This window comes from Malania oleifera, chromosome 11 (assembly GCF_029873635.1).
Source record: "Malania oleifera isolate guangnan ecotype guangnan chromosome 11, ASM2987363v1, whole genome shotgun sequence".
Lineage (NCBI taxonomy): Eukaryota > Viridiplantae > Streptophyta > Magnoliopsida > Santalales > Ximeniaceae > Malania > Malania oleifera.
In genome coordinates, this window is record NC_080427.1 from 22,719,601 (window position 1) to 22,737,733 (window position 18,133).

The 18,133-nt window shown below is 34.8% G+C and overlaps 1 protein-coding gene across 1 annotated transcript in view; it reads left to right on the top strand.

Annotated features, from left to right (window-relative positions):
- LOC131167425 (vegetative cell wall protein gp1-like) overlaps positions 1–17,882 on the top strand; it is a 50,417-nt gene extending 32,535 nt beyond the window's left edge. The window contains exon 3 of the mRNA XM_058126231.1: positions 17,237–17,882. Within this exon, the coding sequence (XP_057982214.1) occupies positions 17,237–17,882 (646 nt within the window). The remainder of the gene's footprint in view (positions 1–17,236) is intronic.
- The last annotated feature ends 251 nt before the right edge of the window (positions 17,883–18,133 follow it).

The window sequence follows — 18,133 nt, forward strand, 5'->3', positions numbered from 1 at the left end:
TAAAAATATATGATCTTTGATTAAAAATGTAGTATGCAATGAGTACCTCAAAGATATTCAAATCCTCAAATGAAATCTCCAAAAATATTTTCAAAATAAAGTATATGAGATTTTAGAGTTTTAGTTCAAAAAGGGGATTTATGCAATAAAACAAGATGAACTTATGTGTTGGAATTGGTGTATTCCCAAGAGGGGGGGCTGAATTGGAATTTTAAACTTATTCCTAGGTTTAACCTGATATTAGCAGTATTTCACAACCAAGGGTTTGTCTATGCAAACTCAAATGCACAGATAAATATAATGTGCATAAATTAAATCACGCGTAGCATTCACAGTCAATTGAAAATAACATACATGTGTAGTAAAAAAATTACGAAAAAATAAAACAGTGCACACACAATATGTTATCGGGGTTTGGCCAATACTGCCTACGTCCCCGCCTCTAGCTCACAAGCTTGAGAATTCCACTAAAGCTCGCTTAACGGGTGGAACAGCACCGAATACTACACCAAGTCAAATTACTAGGGCTAACCTCAACCTTTACAACCTCTCCTTATAGAGGCGGAGGACCCAACTCAGGCCACGCCTGAATTACAATCGATCCTTACGGGCTAGATCAACACCCCATCAGGCCACGTCTGGAATACAATAATCAATATGATTTTTGCGTACAATTTAAATGATTCTTAACTAAGCATATATGTACCGGCAATAAGCACAGTAAAATGAATGCACTCACGTATGATAGAAATTTAATGCTCAAGTGAGATTTGTTCTAAACATGGTATCTACTCACAAAAAGAGATATATATATCAATGTGTATACGTGCGAGTAAGTAAGGTCTTTAATTCTAAAATATGTTATTCACAATACAAGCAATCACTGAATCTAAACAACCTTAAGCAAGTACCTCAATAATATTTTTCACAAATAAAGCACACTAGAGGTTATTGATAAAGTTTGCAAAAGATTTATCAAGAAAGAATGCAAACTTTTAGTTCTTGCAATTTGTGTGTAAGAAACTCACAATTAGAAATAATACTTCCCAATAATGATAATCAATCAAAAGCAATATAGGAAAGTCACAAGCACACTCTCAAAGAAAAATAATTTTCAAGATGAGTATAGAAATTTGAGAGTGTAGGTTTAAAACCGTGTATGAATATGCATACAATCAATGAAGATCAATCACCTTCAACCTTGCAATGAATTTGCAAGTGAGGAGAGCAAAAACAATGGTACTCTCTATTCCAAAAACGTTTTTATCAAAATAAGAGTTTGAGAGAGAATAAACAAATAAGCTTGAAAGAATATATGTGACAAAAGTAATAGGAGTATAAAAAATTTTAGAGAGTTTTTGCTAATCAATTCGCTAATCCCCTTGTAATCTCTCCAAATGAATGGTATATATAGATATTCAATGAATTATAATCGTTGGGGGACACAAAGGTCATTTTAGAATAGTTTAACGAAAGTTAATAAAAAATAACCCTGGTTTAACGTGGTAAAAATAAACCAACCCAAGATATTTGGTCGCTCGATCCATAGGGCCGATCACCCGAACAAACACAAGCCTATTGCAAGTTTTGGGTGGCTGAGGTGAGTTTGGTTGGTTGAATGTCAGGGCGATTTCCCAAATGCTCGAGGTTTGGTCGCCCAGTTATCAGTTCGGTCTGCCGAACTACATACTTCGGTTGCCCAGGGTATTTTTGAACTTAGAGTTCAAGTGCCCGGGGAAGGTAAAAAGTGACAACTCTAAGGTTCGGTCGACCGTGAACATTTAGTTCAATTTTAGTTCAGTCGTCCGAGCCATAGTCAACAGTTTGACCTATTCTAGTTCAGTCGACCGAGGCGTTTATAACACCAAGGCTCGGTCTCCCGAAGCCCTTTCAAGCTTCAATTTTGGTCTTATTTGAGATTAAAAATTTACCCTTGTTTTCATAGATATGACTTGTAAGATAGAGTGGATTTTCCAAGTGATGTGTAAGGACCTAGGGTCAATCTAAGGTCATTTGAGTTTACCCAAAAAATTCGGCATTGGTCGACTAAATCCCTAAGGTCAATTTATGGTCTTGAGCATATAATCCTATCATGCATGATGTAGTTATTATAGACCACAAATTACAAACTACACTGAATTGAATGCAATTACAAGAAACAAAAGTTGTCTTCATTCTTTTTGCTTCTTCAAGAGCCATCTTAGACATGAACTTTATGGACTGTATGGCTTCCTTGTGTTCCTACCCTTAGTGCATGCAAAGGATGATCATGTTCAAACAACTTGGTGCACAGGTAAGATACTTTATATTTGTCATAATCAAAACGAGATAGGACTCAAAAAGTCAACATTATGAATCTTGCAATGGAAGTGCAAAAAATTCACAAGGGAGAACATGGTTTTTCCTAACAATGTTTATCAAGAAAAATGTATGGGAAAAACTATAAGCAACTCTCAAAATTTGATTTTCAAAGATAAGGAATGCTTAAGAGTATTATGCTTTGCATAAAAATAAATGCTCAAAAATAAAAAGCTCTCTTCCAAAAAGATTTCTCAAGGGAAAAATAAAGAGAGAAGGAGAGTATAAAATTTTGCCCCAAAATTATTTTTGAAATAAAAGTGAATGTGGGGGAACTTTGATTAAGAAAAAATTTGAGAGGATTTCAAAAATAATCAATGTTGCTAATTAAGAAAATGAAAGGGGTGTTTATAAATTCTCTTAAAATCTAACCATTAAAGGACATGATGGGCATTTCTTAATTTGTTTAATTAAAAATTAATTGCATTTTAGCACAAGAATTAAGGTCAACCCAAGAGGTTCGGTCAATTGAGTAAGGCGTCGGTCAACTGAACAAGGGCGATTTTCAAATGTTCAATACTAAGTCGGTTGTCGCTTTTGGATAGTCGGCTGTTGCTTTTGGAAGGCTGGCTGAGCTTTGCTCGTTGGTCGAATGTGAACATTTTGCTCTTCGTTCGTTAGTTGACTGAGCCTTAATAAATGGCCAAATAATGAACTTGGGTTGATAGAGCATAGTGTCAGTCGATTGGCCAAAAAGTAAACTAAGATATTATAGGTCATCGATTGACTGAGGAAGATGTAGTTTAAAAGTGTTTGGTCGACTGATGGTCGGTCGACTAAGCACAATAAGGCTATTATGAGTCGGCTAACTAAGCACCTAAAAATCTTGAGTTTAAGCCCTCATTTTAATTTCAAAAACATTTTTAAAACCTTGTATGATTTTATCTTTTATAAGAAAGGATTTTGATTAAAAGTTGGATCCCTATGGTCAGTCTATGGTCATGTTTGAGCTTTCAATCATATCATACATGAAATGCATTATTACAAACCAGATACTAAATGCTTTTACAAATAAAGTAAACATGTCTTCTTTTTCTTTTTCTTTTTTCTCTTTTGAAACTTCATGGAATTCACTAGATGATGTGTTCCTCAAGCCCCTCGGGCTTCCATGTTCAATCCCCTTATGTGTTTTAAATAATAGACATGTTCACATGCTAAGGACAGACATAAAATACTGATGCTTTGTCAGCATCAAAATAGGGATCATACTCAGAAAGTCAACAAGACTAACAAAATTGACTTAACTAACGTTGTCAAAATGTGGAAGCTCCTTCTCTACTTTCATTTCCTTTGGTGGCTGCAAATATAGTAGGAAAGCATTATCTATTCTAGTTCAAAAAAAAAAAATTTGATAAATTTCTTACCTTCTCATTCATTTTGAAGAAAGAAAATCATTTGACTATGTAAGGATACATTTACTTATATGTATATAAATATAAGTAAATGTTTACATATGCACCTTTTAGAAACAAACATCGCAAGATGTCAAGAAACATAAAAAGCTACTCCAAAATTTGTACAAAAAAAAAAAGTTGTCTTTATCGAAATTGTTTATAATTTAGGATTCCATATAATCACATTTTTCCCTCAATAGCCTCTTCATTGATTGAGACTGCCCAAGGAAGCCCACCAAAACCACATTTACCCTTCAAGGCCTTATAGGTCTAATAATTAGCTATGAAACAATGAATGGCAATAGGATCCAACAATTCAATCAATGGGTAAGCCTTTGGATTTTCCATTTAAACCTATTGCTGATTAAAATTGAACAATCTTTGAGGACCTTCCTCGATCACGACCACTTGAAAGAGAGAAAGTATGAATGGCTTAGAGGACCCAAAGTGTACTCTGAGGGTTCACTCTGATGCCTAAGTAAGGGACTTTTCTGAGAGGTTTATTGCCACAGTAAATATTTGGGCATGAATGAGATGTCTTACCTCTTCCCCACGTCCCCCTTTTACAGTGGTGGAGGTTGACCCTTTAGTGATCCAGGAGTTATGAGTGCATTATTGCGCTTGTGGGAGTTACTTAGACTTTATGGACATAGATTTGGGGCTTTTAGAATATGCTTTCGTAACCTCCCCTCTCATCAATGTGAGTGATTTAGTCTTCCCGTCAATCATGGAAGGTGGTAGGTGGTTTAATAAAGGAATCGAAATTGTTCCTCCTTTTTAATGAAGATATTTTTGGGGTATATCAGTTGACTTCCCCCCCCCCCCCTCTTTTAAGTTTCAAATTTTTGAAATTCATTTCCAAAGTTTGAAACTTTGAAAGATGTTAGAAGGTAATCTCCCCCTGTTTTTTCGGGGGGGGGGGGGGCATGCATATGTCCGAGCTGCTTTGATTCTTACTGAAAAGCTTATCACCTCATTCGAGCCATACATACCTTCCGAGCTGCGTCTATCTCGCCCGCACCATTCTCAGCTTCTTCGAGCCGCCTAATTAGCTTTTCAAGCCGATTGTTGACTTTTTTAGTCCGATCCCTATTTTTATTATGACAAACCACAGCATCTCATCTGTTTGTTGAGTGAATGAATAGGTTTACCTTTCTAAAAGCGCAAATGATGATGCAATATGGAAGCCATGAAAAGCTCCTACATGATCATATTCCAAGGCATATTCCATGGTTTTGTTTAAATCATAAGCAGGAAGAGTTTACAATTTTGGGTTGTAATAGTAACTAGGGTTCATTTGTGCATGCATGTCATATGATTTAACTAAAACTCTTTCATGACCATAGATTGACCTTAGGAACCCAAGAAGTTAATAAAAACTTTTAAAACTTAAAGATTTACTTCTTCAAAAGGTTTGAAATCAAAGACAAGGCCAAAAACTCATTTTCATTAAGGCCAGTCAACCGAAGTGCTCTTAAGGCCAAAAAATGAGGTTTTAGACAACGACCTAATCGAATTTTTGTTCAAATGGGTTTTTAATATAGGGCCCATTCGACCAACCTCTGGCAGGATTAATTGGCCCAATCGACCAACTTTATAATGCAGCAGACCGAATCTTCATTCCCAGTAGACCGAAGCTCACGAAATTAGAAATTACCTATGGTTGGTCAATCAGCTCATGGCCCAGTCAACCGGACCCCTCGGGTTTAGCCTAGATTGAGCTTCCAACGGTCATAAAAATTCAAATTACAATATTATTTTAATACCCAACGGTCATATAATGGCCATATTTCCAAATTTTCTATAAATAATTGGCCAAACCTCTTTTGAAACGTTAGAGAAACATATTGAAAGTATATTTGATTATTCTTTTATTTCACCTCATATTTTATACTCCATTTCAAAGATCAAATTCATTTTCTCCTTCTCTTTCTTTTGAAAAATATTTTTGGAGAAAATCTTGGGGTTATACAAGTAAGCTTTGAGCATATGTTCAATTTATACATACTTGCTTGAGAAGCTTCTTGTTCTTAAGATTTCAAAGATCATATTTTTATTTCTCCAACCTTCATTTTGAAAATACTTTCTTGGAGAAATTTTTAAGGGTTTCTTGAAAAAGGCTTAAGCTTATATTCAAGTTCATATATCTAGCTTGAAAGCCTTTTCTTTTATCTTGTGTTATTCTCAAAGATCAAACTCTCCTATACACTTCATATTGAATATAGTTTGTGGATAAAATATTTAAGTAAATCAAGAGAGCCTTGAGCCATATATTCACTCATATATTCTTTCTAGAAAGGTTACTCGCTTTTGATTTTACAAAACGTCAATCTTGAAAGAAAAACATTTTCCACACTCTCAATTTTTAATTGAAAAATATTTTGAGAGGAAAATCGTAACTCTATTAGGCTTCATTTTATAAATCATTTGGGAGTGCATATAGTTTTTAAACTTGTACAAACCACCTTGTTAGAAGCATTGTTTATTGTAAGAAAAATTATTTTTGAAACAAGCCCTTCGCGGTTCGAGTTGTGAACTGTGGCCAAGTGAGGGTACATCACTTGGAGAGATGGCTCTGCCTAGGAGTGGTATACGGTGTAATTTGTACTAAGTGAGGGCACATCACTCAGAGAGGGGGACTCTACCTATTGAAGGAGTACTAAGCATCGGGTATCACTTAGAAAGGAGGGCTCCATCTTACTTGAAGGAGTGTGTAATGGTTTTGCTCCACCCAATTAAGTGAGTAGGTTTAGTGAAATCCTTGGAGGGTTTGATCAAGGCGAAAACGTAGGCGATTATAGCCGAACCTCGTTAAAAATATCAATGTCAATCTCTCTCTCTTTTATCTTATTTAAATTCTGCATGTGTATGATTGCTTATTTTATTGTGATTGTTTTACATACAAGCTTTACATTTTGATTGGGATATTGTTGGGTGAATCGTTTAAATAATCTACAAAAATTTTAAAATTTCTAATTCACCCCCCCCCCCCTCTCTTGAGATTATACCATTCCCCTCAATTGGTGTCAGAGCCTCATTGCATTAGACTTAACCATTTTTGTTAAAGATCGCAATGGTTCATCTCGATGTATCCCCGTTTTGTGAGGGACAAATCACTACAAGGCCTCCAATTTTTTGTAGTGAAAACTTTTCCATTTGGAAACTAAGAATGTGCGTTTTTATTAAATCTATGGATTGGAGATCTTGGAGAGTAATTACTAAAGGGAAATATATGCCATTGGAAATTGTTAATAATGTTGAAATTCCCAAGTTAGAAAATGCAATGAATGAGCATGATATGATTTTATTGAAAATTAATTCTAATGCCATGAATATTTTCTATTGCGCCTTACACACTTGTGTATTTAATGAGATCTTGACCTATCTTAGTGCAAAGGAAATATGGGAAGAGCTAGAAATGAGGTATAGAGAAACCATAGAAAATGAGACCATTACTCCGGATGCTTCAAGCTCAAAAGTTCTAGAAGGAGAAAATGAGTGTTGTATAGCATTAACTAATGAGGAGGTACATTCCTCTCCTTCTACTTTATTGAATTATTCATGCACTGATACTTGGGATATATACTGTGATAATTTTATTAGAGTATCTTGTGATGAATCATGTGATAACGAAAGCATGCCTTCTTACGAAAACCTAGAAAATGCATCATGTAAAATGCATAAGATTCTAGTTAAGATATCTAAGAAGAAAACATTCTTGAAAAATGAAAGTAAAAGGTTGACAAAACAATTAGAAGATCTAATTGGTTGGAGAGAAAAGAAAAAGATTGAGAAGATCTTAAAAATCACTTGCTTGGAGAGAAAAATGGATGATTATTCTAGAATAATATCCAAGGTTACAAGTGAAAAGAATAACATAGATAAATCCTTAGGAATTAAAAGAAATAAACCTTTCAAAAAGGATTTGGGTTTATCCTACAAATCCCATAGTCATTTTTATGCCTCATCAAGTAAAAATAGAATAAATAAGCATAATCTTTCACGTGCATACAAAACTTGCTTATACTATGAAAAGAAAGGGCACATTCGATATTCTTATCCATTTAGAGGTGTCAGAGGCAAAGATAGAAAAATGGTATGGGTAGTCAAGAAAGCAGGCCCTTAGGACCAAAGGAAGAATGGGTTCCAAAAGGAATTACATAATTTTCTTCCTTAGATTTTAGGATGTACTATAAAAGGGGGTAATGATGGCTAAAGGCTTGGGAAGTGGCTTCTGCTTAATATTGTCAAAACTTAGTATATGCTTTTTCTATAATAAGAATTTTAGAGAATCAAGCCAATATAAAAATTCAAGTGATATATCCAATATGACTACTTAATGCATAAATATTATAATGATTGGTTAAAATATGAAAATATTGGCTATAGCATGCAAACTTTGGACTGAAAGGGAATGAGTTAATCTCTACTTGAATGGGATGTTAGACTCCACATAATTCATATCACTCCTCTGAAATGTTCAAAGTAAAGGTTAAAGGCTTAACTGGCTATATTATTTGGAACCTTTTTCTGAGACAAATAAATCATAAATCAGCAGCTCTTGAAGTCTCAAAAGCATGCTTAAATAAACCCACTTTCAAATGGACAAAGGAGTATTCCTCAGTTATTTAATTCTTAATGCTTAATTCATGCTTAAATAATAAAATCTTAAGTTAAGCATATCTTGTTCGTTGCACAAGCTTGATTTTAGGGAATTAATCTTATACTATATACATCATTTAACCCTAAAACTCATCTTAGAGCTTTATGCTTGATCACATCCAAAGAGCTTATTCAAAGAAAGATTCTTATACTTCATAATGCTCTTTGCCAAAGCCGTTAGGACATATTCACTAGTTTGAAAACATTTTGATTATCTGAATATTGTCCACTCGAAATGTAGTCTGAATACTCTTCTAGATTCATTTTTGAATTTTTCCTTTAAAAGAGTATTTATCCATACTCCCCTCATAAGATCTCAACTTTAAATCTAACCCATTAGAGCTTTTGAATGGTGTTAAATGGCTAAAATAGTTGCACTAGGTTTCAATATAGATGAAGGTTCAAATTTTAAAGAGACCTATGTACGTGAAATTAAAATGGAAAGCCATTCGAACTTGAATCAATTGGAAATGATTTGACTACATTATTGAGGGGGAGCAGCAAATTTAATATTTTTATCTCATAAACGTTTTAATCATAAGATATATGTGTTTATGAGAACAACACTGCACCATACAATCCATTTCTTGCTTAGACTATTAATATTATCTCATGGATAGTTTATATAATTATGTTATAGTGGATTGCATGCTAATTGATTGGAACGCCATCTACATGGCTGATGCAGAATATTGTGAATTGCTTGCTGATAGTTATTTAGGATATTTGCATGCTATTTAAATGGAACGTCATTTGCATGGTTGATGCAGAATCTTTGAGAAATGCATGCTAGTAGTTGATTTAGGGTTGTTGCATGTTGAATCTTAAATGATGAATAATTGAAAAACATGTGCAGTTATTGTTATGTAAAAATTCTTTGTATTTTCCTGGTCACTCTAAATCATATACATATTTTCTGTATATTTTCTGTATAGGAAAATCTAGTTCATGGACTCCATTTGGTCTAATCTTTGTATTCTGAACTTCACTTAGAACCAAAATGATTATTCATGGTATTTTAAATTTCATATCATATGTCTTGATTAAAGTCCATAAACTACATAAATGCATGATATAGGGGGTTTCTTCAACCCTAACAACATAGCAATTGCATAATCTTTTAAGTATAGCCTAGATGGCTATCGAATGCTGAATGAAATGCAATAGGTTGTGTGATTATGTGTTAAATGCTTAAAATTTATTGCATGCTAAATCTCACTATGAAGGATGAATGCATAATGAATGAGTTGATAGATAAAACTTCATCCTTGACTGAAGTGTATTTTTGTGTGCATAAGATTATTCAGGGGAATCGACCTCCATCCGTAGACACAAAGGCTTTAATTTAACAATTTTATAGATATCATATGCGTCAGATTATTATTGTTTTTGTTTTTGAGTCCTAAGCTCTTGCAAACCATGAACATTATATCTTGCATTCATGATTCTATGATTAGATATGGATTGTACTTGGAATTTATGAACACTACAAAAAACTTAATTTTAGTTTTCTGATGCATATATGTTCTATAGGATTGACTATACTGACTAGATGATAAAAATGGTTTAATCTTTATCCAGTAAAATTGTTTAAAGAATAAAAATGATTTCTAATATTGGTTGGCTCTTGTCTTGAAATCAACCCTCACAATTGGTATAATTTATTATTTGCATCTAAGCTCACATTCAAATTGAAAGGGGGAGTTTTTGAAATTAAGATTCTATCTTTTTAACTCCCCCATCCTTTTTGGCTTAGATTCCTGATTTTAAAAGCATACTGTGGCATGAATGTTTAGGCATAATCGTGTTTTGCTCACTATAAATCTTAAGTGGATATATGTTGCTTAAGCACAAAACTTTGCCATATGGTCTAGCATAAAATTTTTCAATATTCTTAAAATCTATATGGTTGCATTTTCTGGTTAAAATATGAAATGGTCTTAATTGACTACCACAAAACCATAGTTTACTTGATCTGTATACTAACGTTTCTTTTTCAACAAGTATTTTTCCCCAGTATTTGTTGATATCAAAAGGGGATATTTTTTATGATTTGTTTTGCAAGAAATGAACTTACAATAGTTAATATATTTTCTCTTGCTTTAGAATTTTTTTTGCTTAAAGGCGTTCGTGACATGTGTTCAAAATTTCAAATATTTTGTCATGAAATTCACAATTTTTGTTAGGGCCACTGATGTTTAAAAGTCCTCTTGAATAAGGGGAGATTTCTTAGCCTTTTTGCTGATGACAAATGGGGGAGTTGTTTTATGAGCAAAATTATTATTCCCTTCGGTTGCAAAATTATAATCATTCTTGTATCATGTAATTTTGTGCTTAATTGAATACTTTTTCAAAATAAGCTTCAACACATATTGCGCATTTGAACCAAATTGTACTTAAATACTATACATGGAAATTCTGTAGTCTTAATGTTGTATATGTTTAATCTATATTGAATATATTTTAAATTATGCATATTCTTAGGGGAAGCCTTTTCAGGCTGAACCCAATTTGGCTCCTGTGTTTGTCATCATCAAAAAGGGGGAATTGTTAACTTTTTGAGTCTGATCCATATTTTGATTATGACAAACCACAGCATCTCATCTGTGTACTGAGTGAATGAACAGGTTTACCTTTCTAAAAGCACAAATGATGATGCAATATGGAAGCCTTGAAGAGCTCCGATACGATCATATTCCAAGGCATATTCCATGGATTTGTTTAAAGCACAAGCATGAAGACTTTACAATTTGGAGTTGTAATAGTAGTTAGGGTTCATTTGTGCATGCATGTCATATGATTTAACTAAAGTTCTATCATGACCATAGATTGACCTTAGGAACTCAAGAAGTTAATAAAAACCTTTTTATACTTAAAGTTTAACTTCTAAAAAAGGTTTGAAATATTTTGAAATCAAAGACAAAGCCAAAAACTCATTTTTGTTAAGCCAGTCAACCAGAGTGCTCTTAAGGCCAAAAATGAGATTTTAAAAAAACGCCCAGTCGACTGGCTATTCAAGCCTAGTTGACCAGACTGACCACACGGGCTTTTTATTTAGGGCTTATTCGACTGGCTTTTTGAAGGCTTAATTGGCCCAATTGACCAACCTTATAATCTGGCAGACTGGATCTTGATGCCCGACAAATAGAAGCTTGCAAAATAGGAAATCGCCTTTGGTCAGTCGACTAGCCCATGGCCCAGTCAACCGGACCTCTTAGGATTAGCCCAAATTGAGCTTCCAACAGTTATAAAAATTCAAATTATAATATTATTTTAATTCCCAATGGTCATATAACAGCCATATTTCCAAAAATGTCTATAAATAATTGGACAAACCTTTTTTGAAACATTAGAGAAACATATTGAAAGTATATGTGATTATTCTTTGATTTCATCTCATATTTTATACTCAGTTTCAAAGATCAAATTCATTTTCTCCTACTCTTTCTTTTGAAAAATCTTTTTGGAGAAAATCTTAGGGTTATATAAGTAAACTTTGAGCATATATTCAATTTATATATACTTGCTTGAGAAGTTTCTTAAGAGACTTTGAGCATATATTCAATTTATATATACTTGCTTGAGAAGTTTCTTGTTCTTAAGATTTCAAAGATCAAATTGTTATTTCTCCAACCTTCATCTTGAAAATACTTTCTTGGAGAAATTTTTAAGGGTTTCTTGAAGAAGGCTTGAGCTTATATTCAAGTTCATATATCTAGCTTGAGAGCCTTTTCTTTTATCTTATGTTATTCTCAAAAATCAAACTCTCTTATACACTTCATCTTGAATATTGTTTATGGAGAAAATCTTTGAGTAAATCAAGAGAGCCTTGAGCAATATATTCACTTATATATTCAGGCTTGAAAGGTTACTTGCTTTTGATTTTACAAAACGACAATCTTGAAACAAAAACATTTTCCACACTCAATTTTAATTGAAAAATATTTTGAGAGGAGAACCCTAACTCTATTGAGTTTCATTTTATAAATCATTCGGGAGTGCATATAGTTTTTAAACTTGTACAAATCATCTTATTAGAAGCATTGTTTATTGCACGAAAATTTACTTTTGAAACAAGCCCTTCGCGGGTCGGGTTGTGAACCGTGGCCAAGTGAGGGAACATCACTTGGAGAGGTGGTTCCACCTAAAAGGAGTGGTATACGGTGTGATCCATACTGAGTGAGGGTACATCACTCAGAGAGGGGAACTCTACCCTATTGAAAGGAGTACTAAGCGTGGGGTTTCCCTTAAAAAGGAGGGCTCCACCCTACTTGAAGGAGTGTAATGGTTTTTCTCCACCCAGTTAAGTGAACAGGTTTAGTGAAATCCTTGGGGGGTTCCCCCAAGGCGAGGACGTAGGTGGGTATAGCCAAACCTCTTTAAAAATCTTGGTGTCAATCTCTCTCTATTTTATCTTATTTAAATTCCATACATGTATGATTGCTTATTTTATTGTGATTGTTTTACATACACGCTTTACATTTTGATTGGGATATTGTTGGGTGAATCATTTAAATCATCTGCAAAAATTTTTAAAATTCCAATTCACTCCCCCCCCCCCCTAGTGGGATTACACCATTCCCCTCACCGATGTTGCTCAATTCTCTGAGTCATTCTCATATCATCTGAGCCACGTCTTTATTGTCCACACTATTCTCAACTTGTCCAAGCCGCCTAATCGTCTTGCCGAGTTGATGTTACTCAACTATCCAAGCCATTCTCATATCATCATAGCCACATCTGTCTTGTCCGCAGCGTTCTCACCTCAGCTAAGCCCCCTAATTAGCTTGCCAAGTTGTTCTTGTTCAAAAATCTGAGTAGCTACTTTGATTGGATTATTTAATCTGAGCAGCTTTTTAAGTAACTCTGAATTCGAACAGCTTAAATCCAAGCAACCTTTAATCTGAGCAGTTGACAATTCAAGTAGCTCCTTTGGTTTGATTTATCTAATCCGAGCAGCCTTTGTTTAAATTTCTTATTCCGAGTAGTTTTTTGAGTAACTCTGAATTCGAACAGCTTAAATCCAAGCAGCCTTTAATCTGAGCAGTTGATGATTTCAGTAGCTCCTTTGGTTTGATTTATCTAATCTGAGCGGGCTTTGTTTAAATTTTTTATTCTGAGCAGCTCTTTAAGCAACTCTTAATCCAAGCAGCCTCAATCTAAGCAGCCTTTAATCCAAGTAGCTGATGATCTGAGCAGCTCATTTGGTTGTATAATTTAATCCAAGTAGCTCTTCGTTTGGATTTCATAATCTGAGCAGCTTTTTAACCAACTCTCAATCGGAGTAGCCTCGATATGAACAGCCCTTAATCTGAGCAACTGACAATCCAAGGAGCTCCTTTGGTTAGACTTATTTAATCCGAGCACCCTTCATTTCGATCTCTTTGAGAAACTCTTAATCCAAGTAGCCCCAATTCAAGCAACCCTTAATCCGTGTAGCTGATGATCTGAGTAGCTCTTTTGGTTGGATTTATATAATCCAAGAAACCTTCGTTTGGATTTCATAATCTAAGCAACTCTTTAAGCAAAACTTAATCCGAGTAGCTTCAATCTAAGTAGCCCTTTGTTTGTATTTTCATAATCCGAGCAATTCTTTGAGCAACTCTTAATTCGAGCAGCTCTTCGTTTGGATTTTCATAATCCGAGCAACTCTTTGAGAAACTCTTAATCCAAGTAGCTTCAATCTAAGCAACTCTTTGTTTGGATTTTTAGAATTTGAGCAGCTCTTTAAGAAACTCTTATTCCGAGCAACTTCAATCTGAGTAGCTCTTCGTTTGGATTTCAAAATCCAAGCAGTTCTTTTGTACTCTCTTCAGGGCTTATGAGCTTTCCTTATCAATTGGGGTGTTTCCTCATGCCTCATGAGTTGTGTTCATCAGTTTAGGCTGTTTTTAGGTCTCATGAGCTTTGCTCATCAACAGAGTCGTTTCCTCATGCCTCATAAGTTGTGCTCATCTGTTTGGCCATTTTTAGGCCTCATGAGCTTTCTTTATCAACTGAGCCATTTTTTTATGCCTCATGAGTTGTGCTCATCTTTTAGGGCTGTTTTTAGGCCTCATGAGCTTTGCTCATTTGCTGGGCCATTTCTTTATGCCTCTTGAGCTATGCTCATCAATTTGGGCTATCTTTAGGCCTTATAAGCTTTACTTATTGGTTAGATTGTTTCTTCATGCCTTATAAGTTGTTCTCATCTATTTGGGCTATAGGACTCATGAGCTTTGCTCATCCAATAGGCCACATCTTCAGGCCTCATGGGCAGTGCCCATCTATTGGGTCAATTCTTTGTAATTCAAAATCTTTTTGGGACTTGTAACTATTCTTGGGACTCGTAGTTATTTTTAGGATACATATCTATTTAGGATACGTTCCTATTTGGGATGTGTGCCTATTCGGGATAAGCACTTATTTAGGAGGCATATTAGTTTGAAATTTTCATCCACCGCGATTTCTACTTTGTTTGGGATTCACGTGTCCTAGCGATTCCCTCCTTATCATGATGTGTGATTGGTTGGATTTGCGCCAAAAGTTCGTGCCAATTTTGCTCTATAAAAAGGATCCATTTGCTCATACCTTCCTTGTCTCCAACGGAAGCCTTTTGGCATTTGCTAGGTAAGCCTTTCTTCCTTTGGAATTCTCTCTTTGTCTTTACTTGTTTTACTTAGCACTTTGTTTGTCTTGCATGCACATTACTTTTACCCATTTTCCTCGCACGTTTTTCACGCCTTCTTTGTGTTTTTCACATTTTCTTCATGTTCTTCATGTGCTCCTCATGTTCTTCCGATCATCCATCAAAAACTCTACCTTTGTTTTGGATGGAGTCCTGTGAGGCTCAATCCTTAACCATAGTTAGTATAAGTCATGCTAGGTCCTGCCTTACCGCTAAAGATTTACTTGATTTGCACTGCTTATTCTTCATTTCGGATAGTATTCACCTTTGGCTACCTACTAGTTCAGAATCTTCCTTGCAGCCGCATTCAAGTATGCTTATACTTGAATTATTTCTATGTTGGGCTTAGGCTACCCTTGTAATGACCCTGTAAATTTTACTATAAAAATACTCTGATACCTTAATAACATCAACAAAGTCAACCCGAACCCAAAGTATGGTACCAAGGCTACACCTATCCATAAATATATCCTATTAATGCAGTGGAAAACATAACACACCTAATCCTTATATACAATACCAGAGTTCTAAAATCTCCATAAATATACATATAAACCCCCCAAAAATCGATAAAATATCCCCAATTCCATACACACATACCCTGAACTATAGTAACTAGGTTTTCTCTACTTCAGAGTTCGCTTCGCTCAGCTGTTTGGATTTCCTAAAATGTTTAAGATTCTTGGGGTGAGACACCTCTCAATAAAAATGAATAAATTATTATCAGTATATTGCAATATAAGTTTTAGTGTTCCAAATATACATCCATTATTCAATTAAATTTAACTCACAAAACATGTAACTTGAACTCACACCTATATATATATATATATATATATATATATGAAAACACATATTTCCTTTTTAAAACACGTCGTATCAAACACATAATTCTCTGCAATAATTAAATCATCATACATATACATATACATAAGGAATTTTCCTATGAATGGATGTTCATACATCATCATGTAATAACCCCACATGATCAAGTTATGCGGCCCGAAGGCGGGACTTAGCAATGGCTGGCCTACCACCAGGTTAAGTCAAACTATACATGTTTGTAGTACGATTAGCCTAGCGCAACCTAGTTCGGACCCAAGGGCGGTCAACATCTCTCCGCAGGCCCAATCGACTTCCAATACCAACACCTTCCCCTAATAGTGTGGTTGCACTGACTATCATTATCATAGCTACGGTACCATGCTCAAAAAATTAATGAAACAATCCATCAGAACTCCACTACCATATAGTATAATTCATATAATATGGTTGTATAAACATGTTCTCAATTTATTATGTATAAAATCATATCATAGCATATCTCGGCACAGCCATTTGTACATCATATCTTGGCACACAGCCATATATCATAATTGCATAATTTTTATAGAACTTTTCTAAAAATCAATATATACTCATGTCACACAATTTGACTATTAAATCATAGTTTAATAACTGTCTGGAAGAATATATATATATACATTTCACTAAAAATAAAGTGAATAGTCTTCCTTTAGGGTTTAATCAACTTATAATAACAATTGTAGACACCCCATTTTTACCCTGGCCCAATATATTTATTATTATTATTATTATTATTATTATTATTATTATTATTATTATTATTATTATTATTTCATTTATCCATATTATTATTATTATTATTATTAATTAGTCTTATTATTATTATTACTATTATTTTTTTTTTTTATTATTTTTAACATTTTTAGTATTTATTATTATTATTTTACTATCATTATTATTATTATTATATTATTATCTCTTTATTTATTTATTTATTTGTTATTACTATTATTATTATTTTGCTATCATTATTATTTTTTATACTATTATTATTTATTTATGTATTTTTGTTATTACTATTTTGCTATTATTATTATTTTGCTATACTTATTATTATTATTATTATTATTATTATTATTATTATTATTATTTCCTTATAACCATAATAGTAGTATATATTATTTCCAAAAAAGAAAAATACCAAAAACTGAAAAAGGAATAATTTTTTTTTAGGGTTTGTTTTTCAAATTTTTCTTTTTTATAAGAAGGGGCGGAGCGCAGGCCAGAAAAAAAAAAAAAAAAAAAAACTTTGGTTCCTCTTCTGTTTCTTCTCCTTCTTCGTCCATAGTCTCCATACTACACCAGCGCTGCAATCACCAGCAACCATCCTCCTCAGCAGCCAGTCTCTCGGTGTACCCTCACTCTCCATCTCTGTCGTGATACCACTCTCGCTTCCTAGCTCCGGCCACTCTCACGCAGCAAGACGAGCAGCAGTCTGTTGCTCCTCTCGGCCACTCACAGCGACGCCCATCCATACCAGCTTACCAGAACACCCGCGGTCAACCTTCGCAGTGGCAGCAGCAGCCCCGTCGCCCCCTGATCCACGCCACCGCCGTCGCCAGAAGCCACCGGGAGGACCCTCCAAACAACCACCGCCCCCAGCTGTCAATCACCAACATCCAGAAACCAGTCCCGCCGCCGCTGCACCAGCTGGTCCGTTTTTCGGCCACTTCTCCACCATCGCAGCCGTCGCATCATCCTCGTCGTCGCCAGAGTTTGTGCTAAGACGAGCCGCGGTACAGTCCGCAGCCACAACCATCGCCAAAGCGAGCCACCATCGCCGCTCTCCAGGATCGCCGGCCAACCCATTCGTCCACCTCAAGTCCGGCGACCCCCTGCACCAACGCCAACTCAGGCCTGCTCCCCCACGGCCACAGCCACCAGTCTCCACCCGCTGCAACTCCGGCGACCTCCAGCATCACCCACAACGGTAAGCCCCTGGTAAGCACGCACACACTCCTGCATACACACACACCCACTTGCCTATACTCATCCATGTTTTACTTCTTTTGTGTTTACTGTGTTGCACATTGTTTTTTTTATAGATTGGTTTGGTTTGCTTCAGTTTTAATATTTAAAGTTTACTCCTTTATTTTGTATGTGTAGAGATTAAATGATTAACAGATTTTTTTTAGTTGTGCAGGGTTAAACTCTTGATGGTAAATATTAAATATTCAGTTTATGA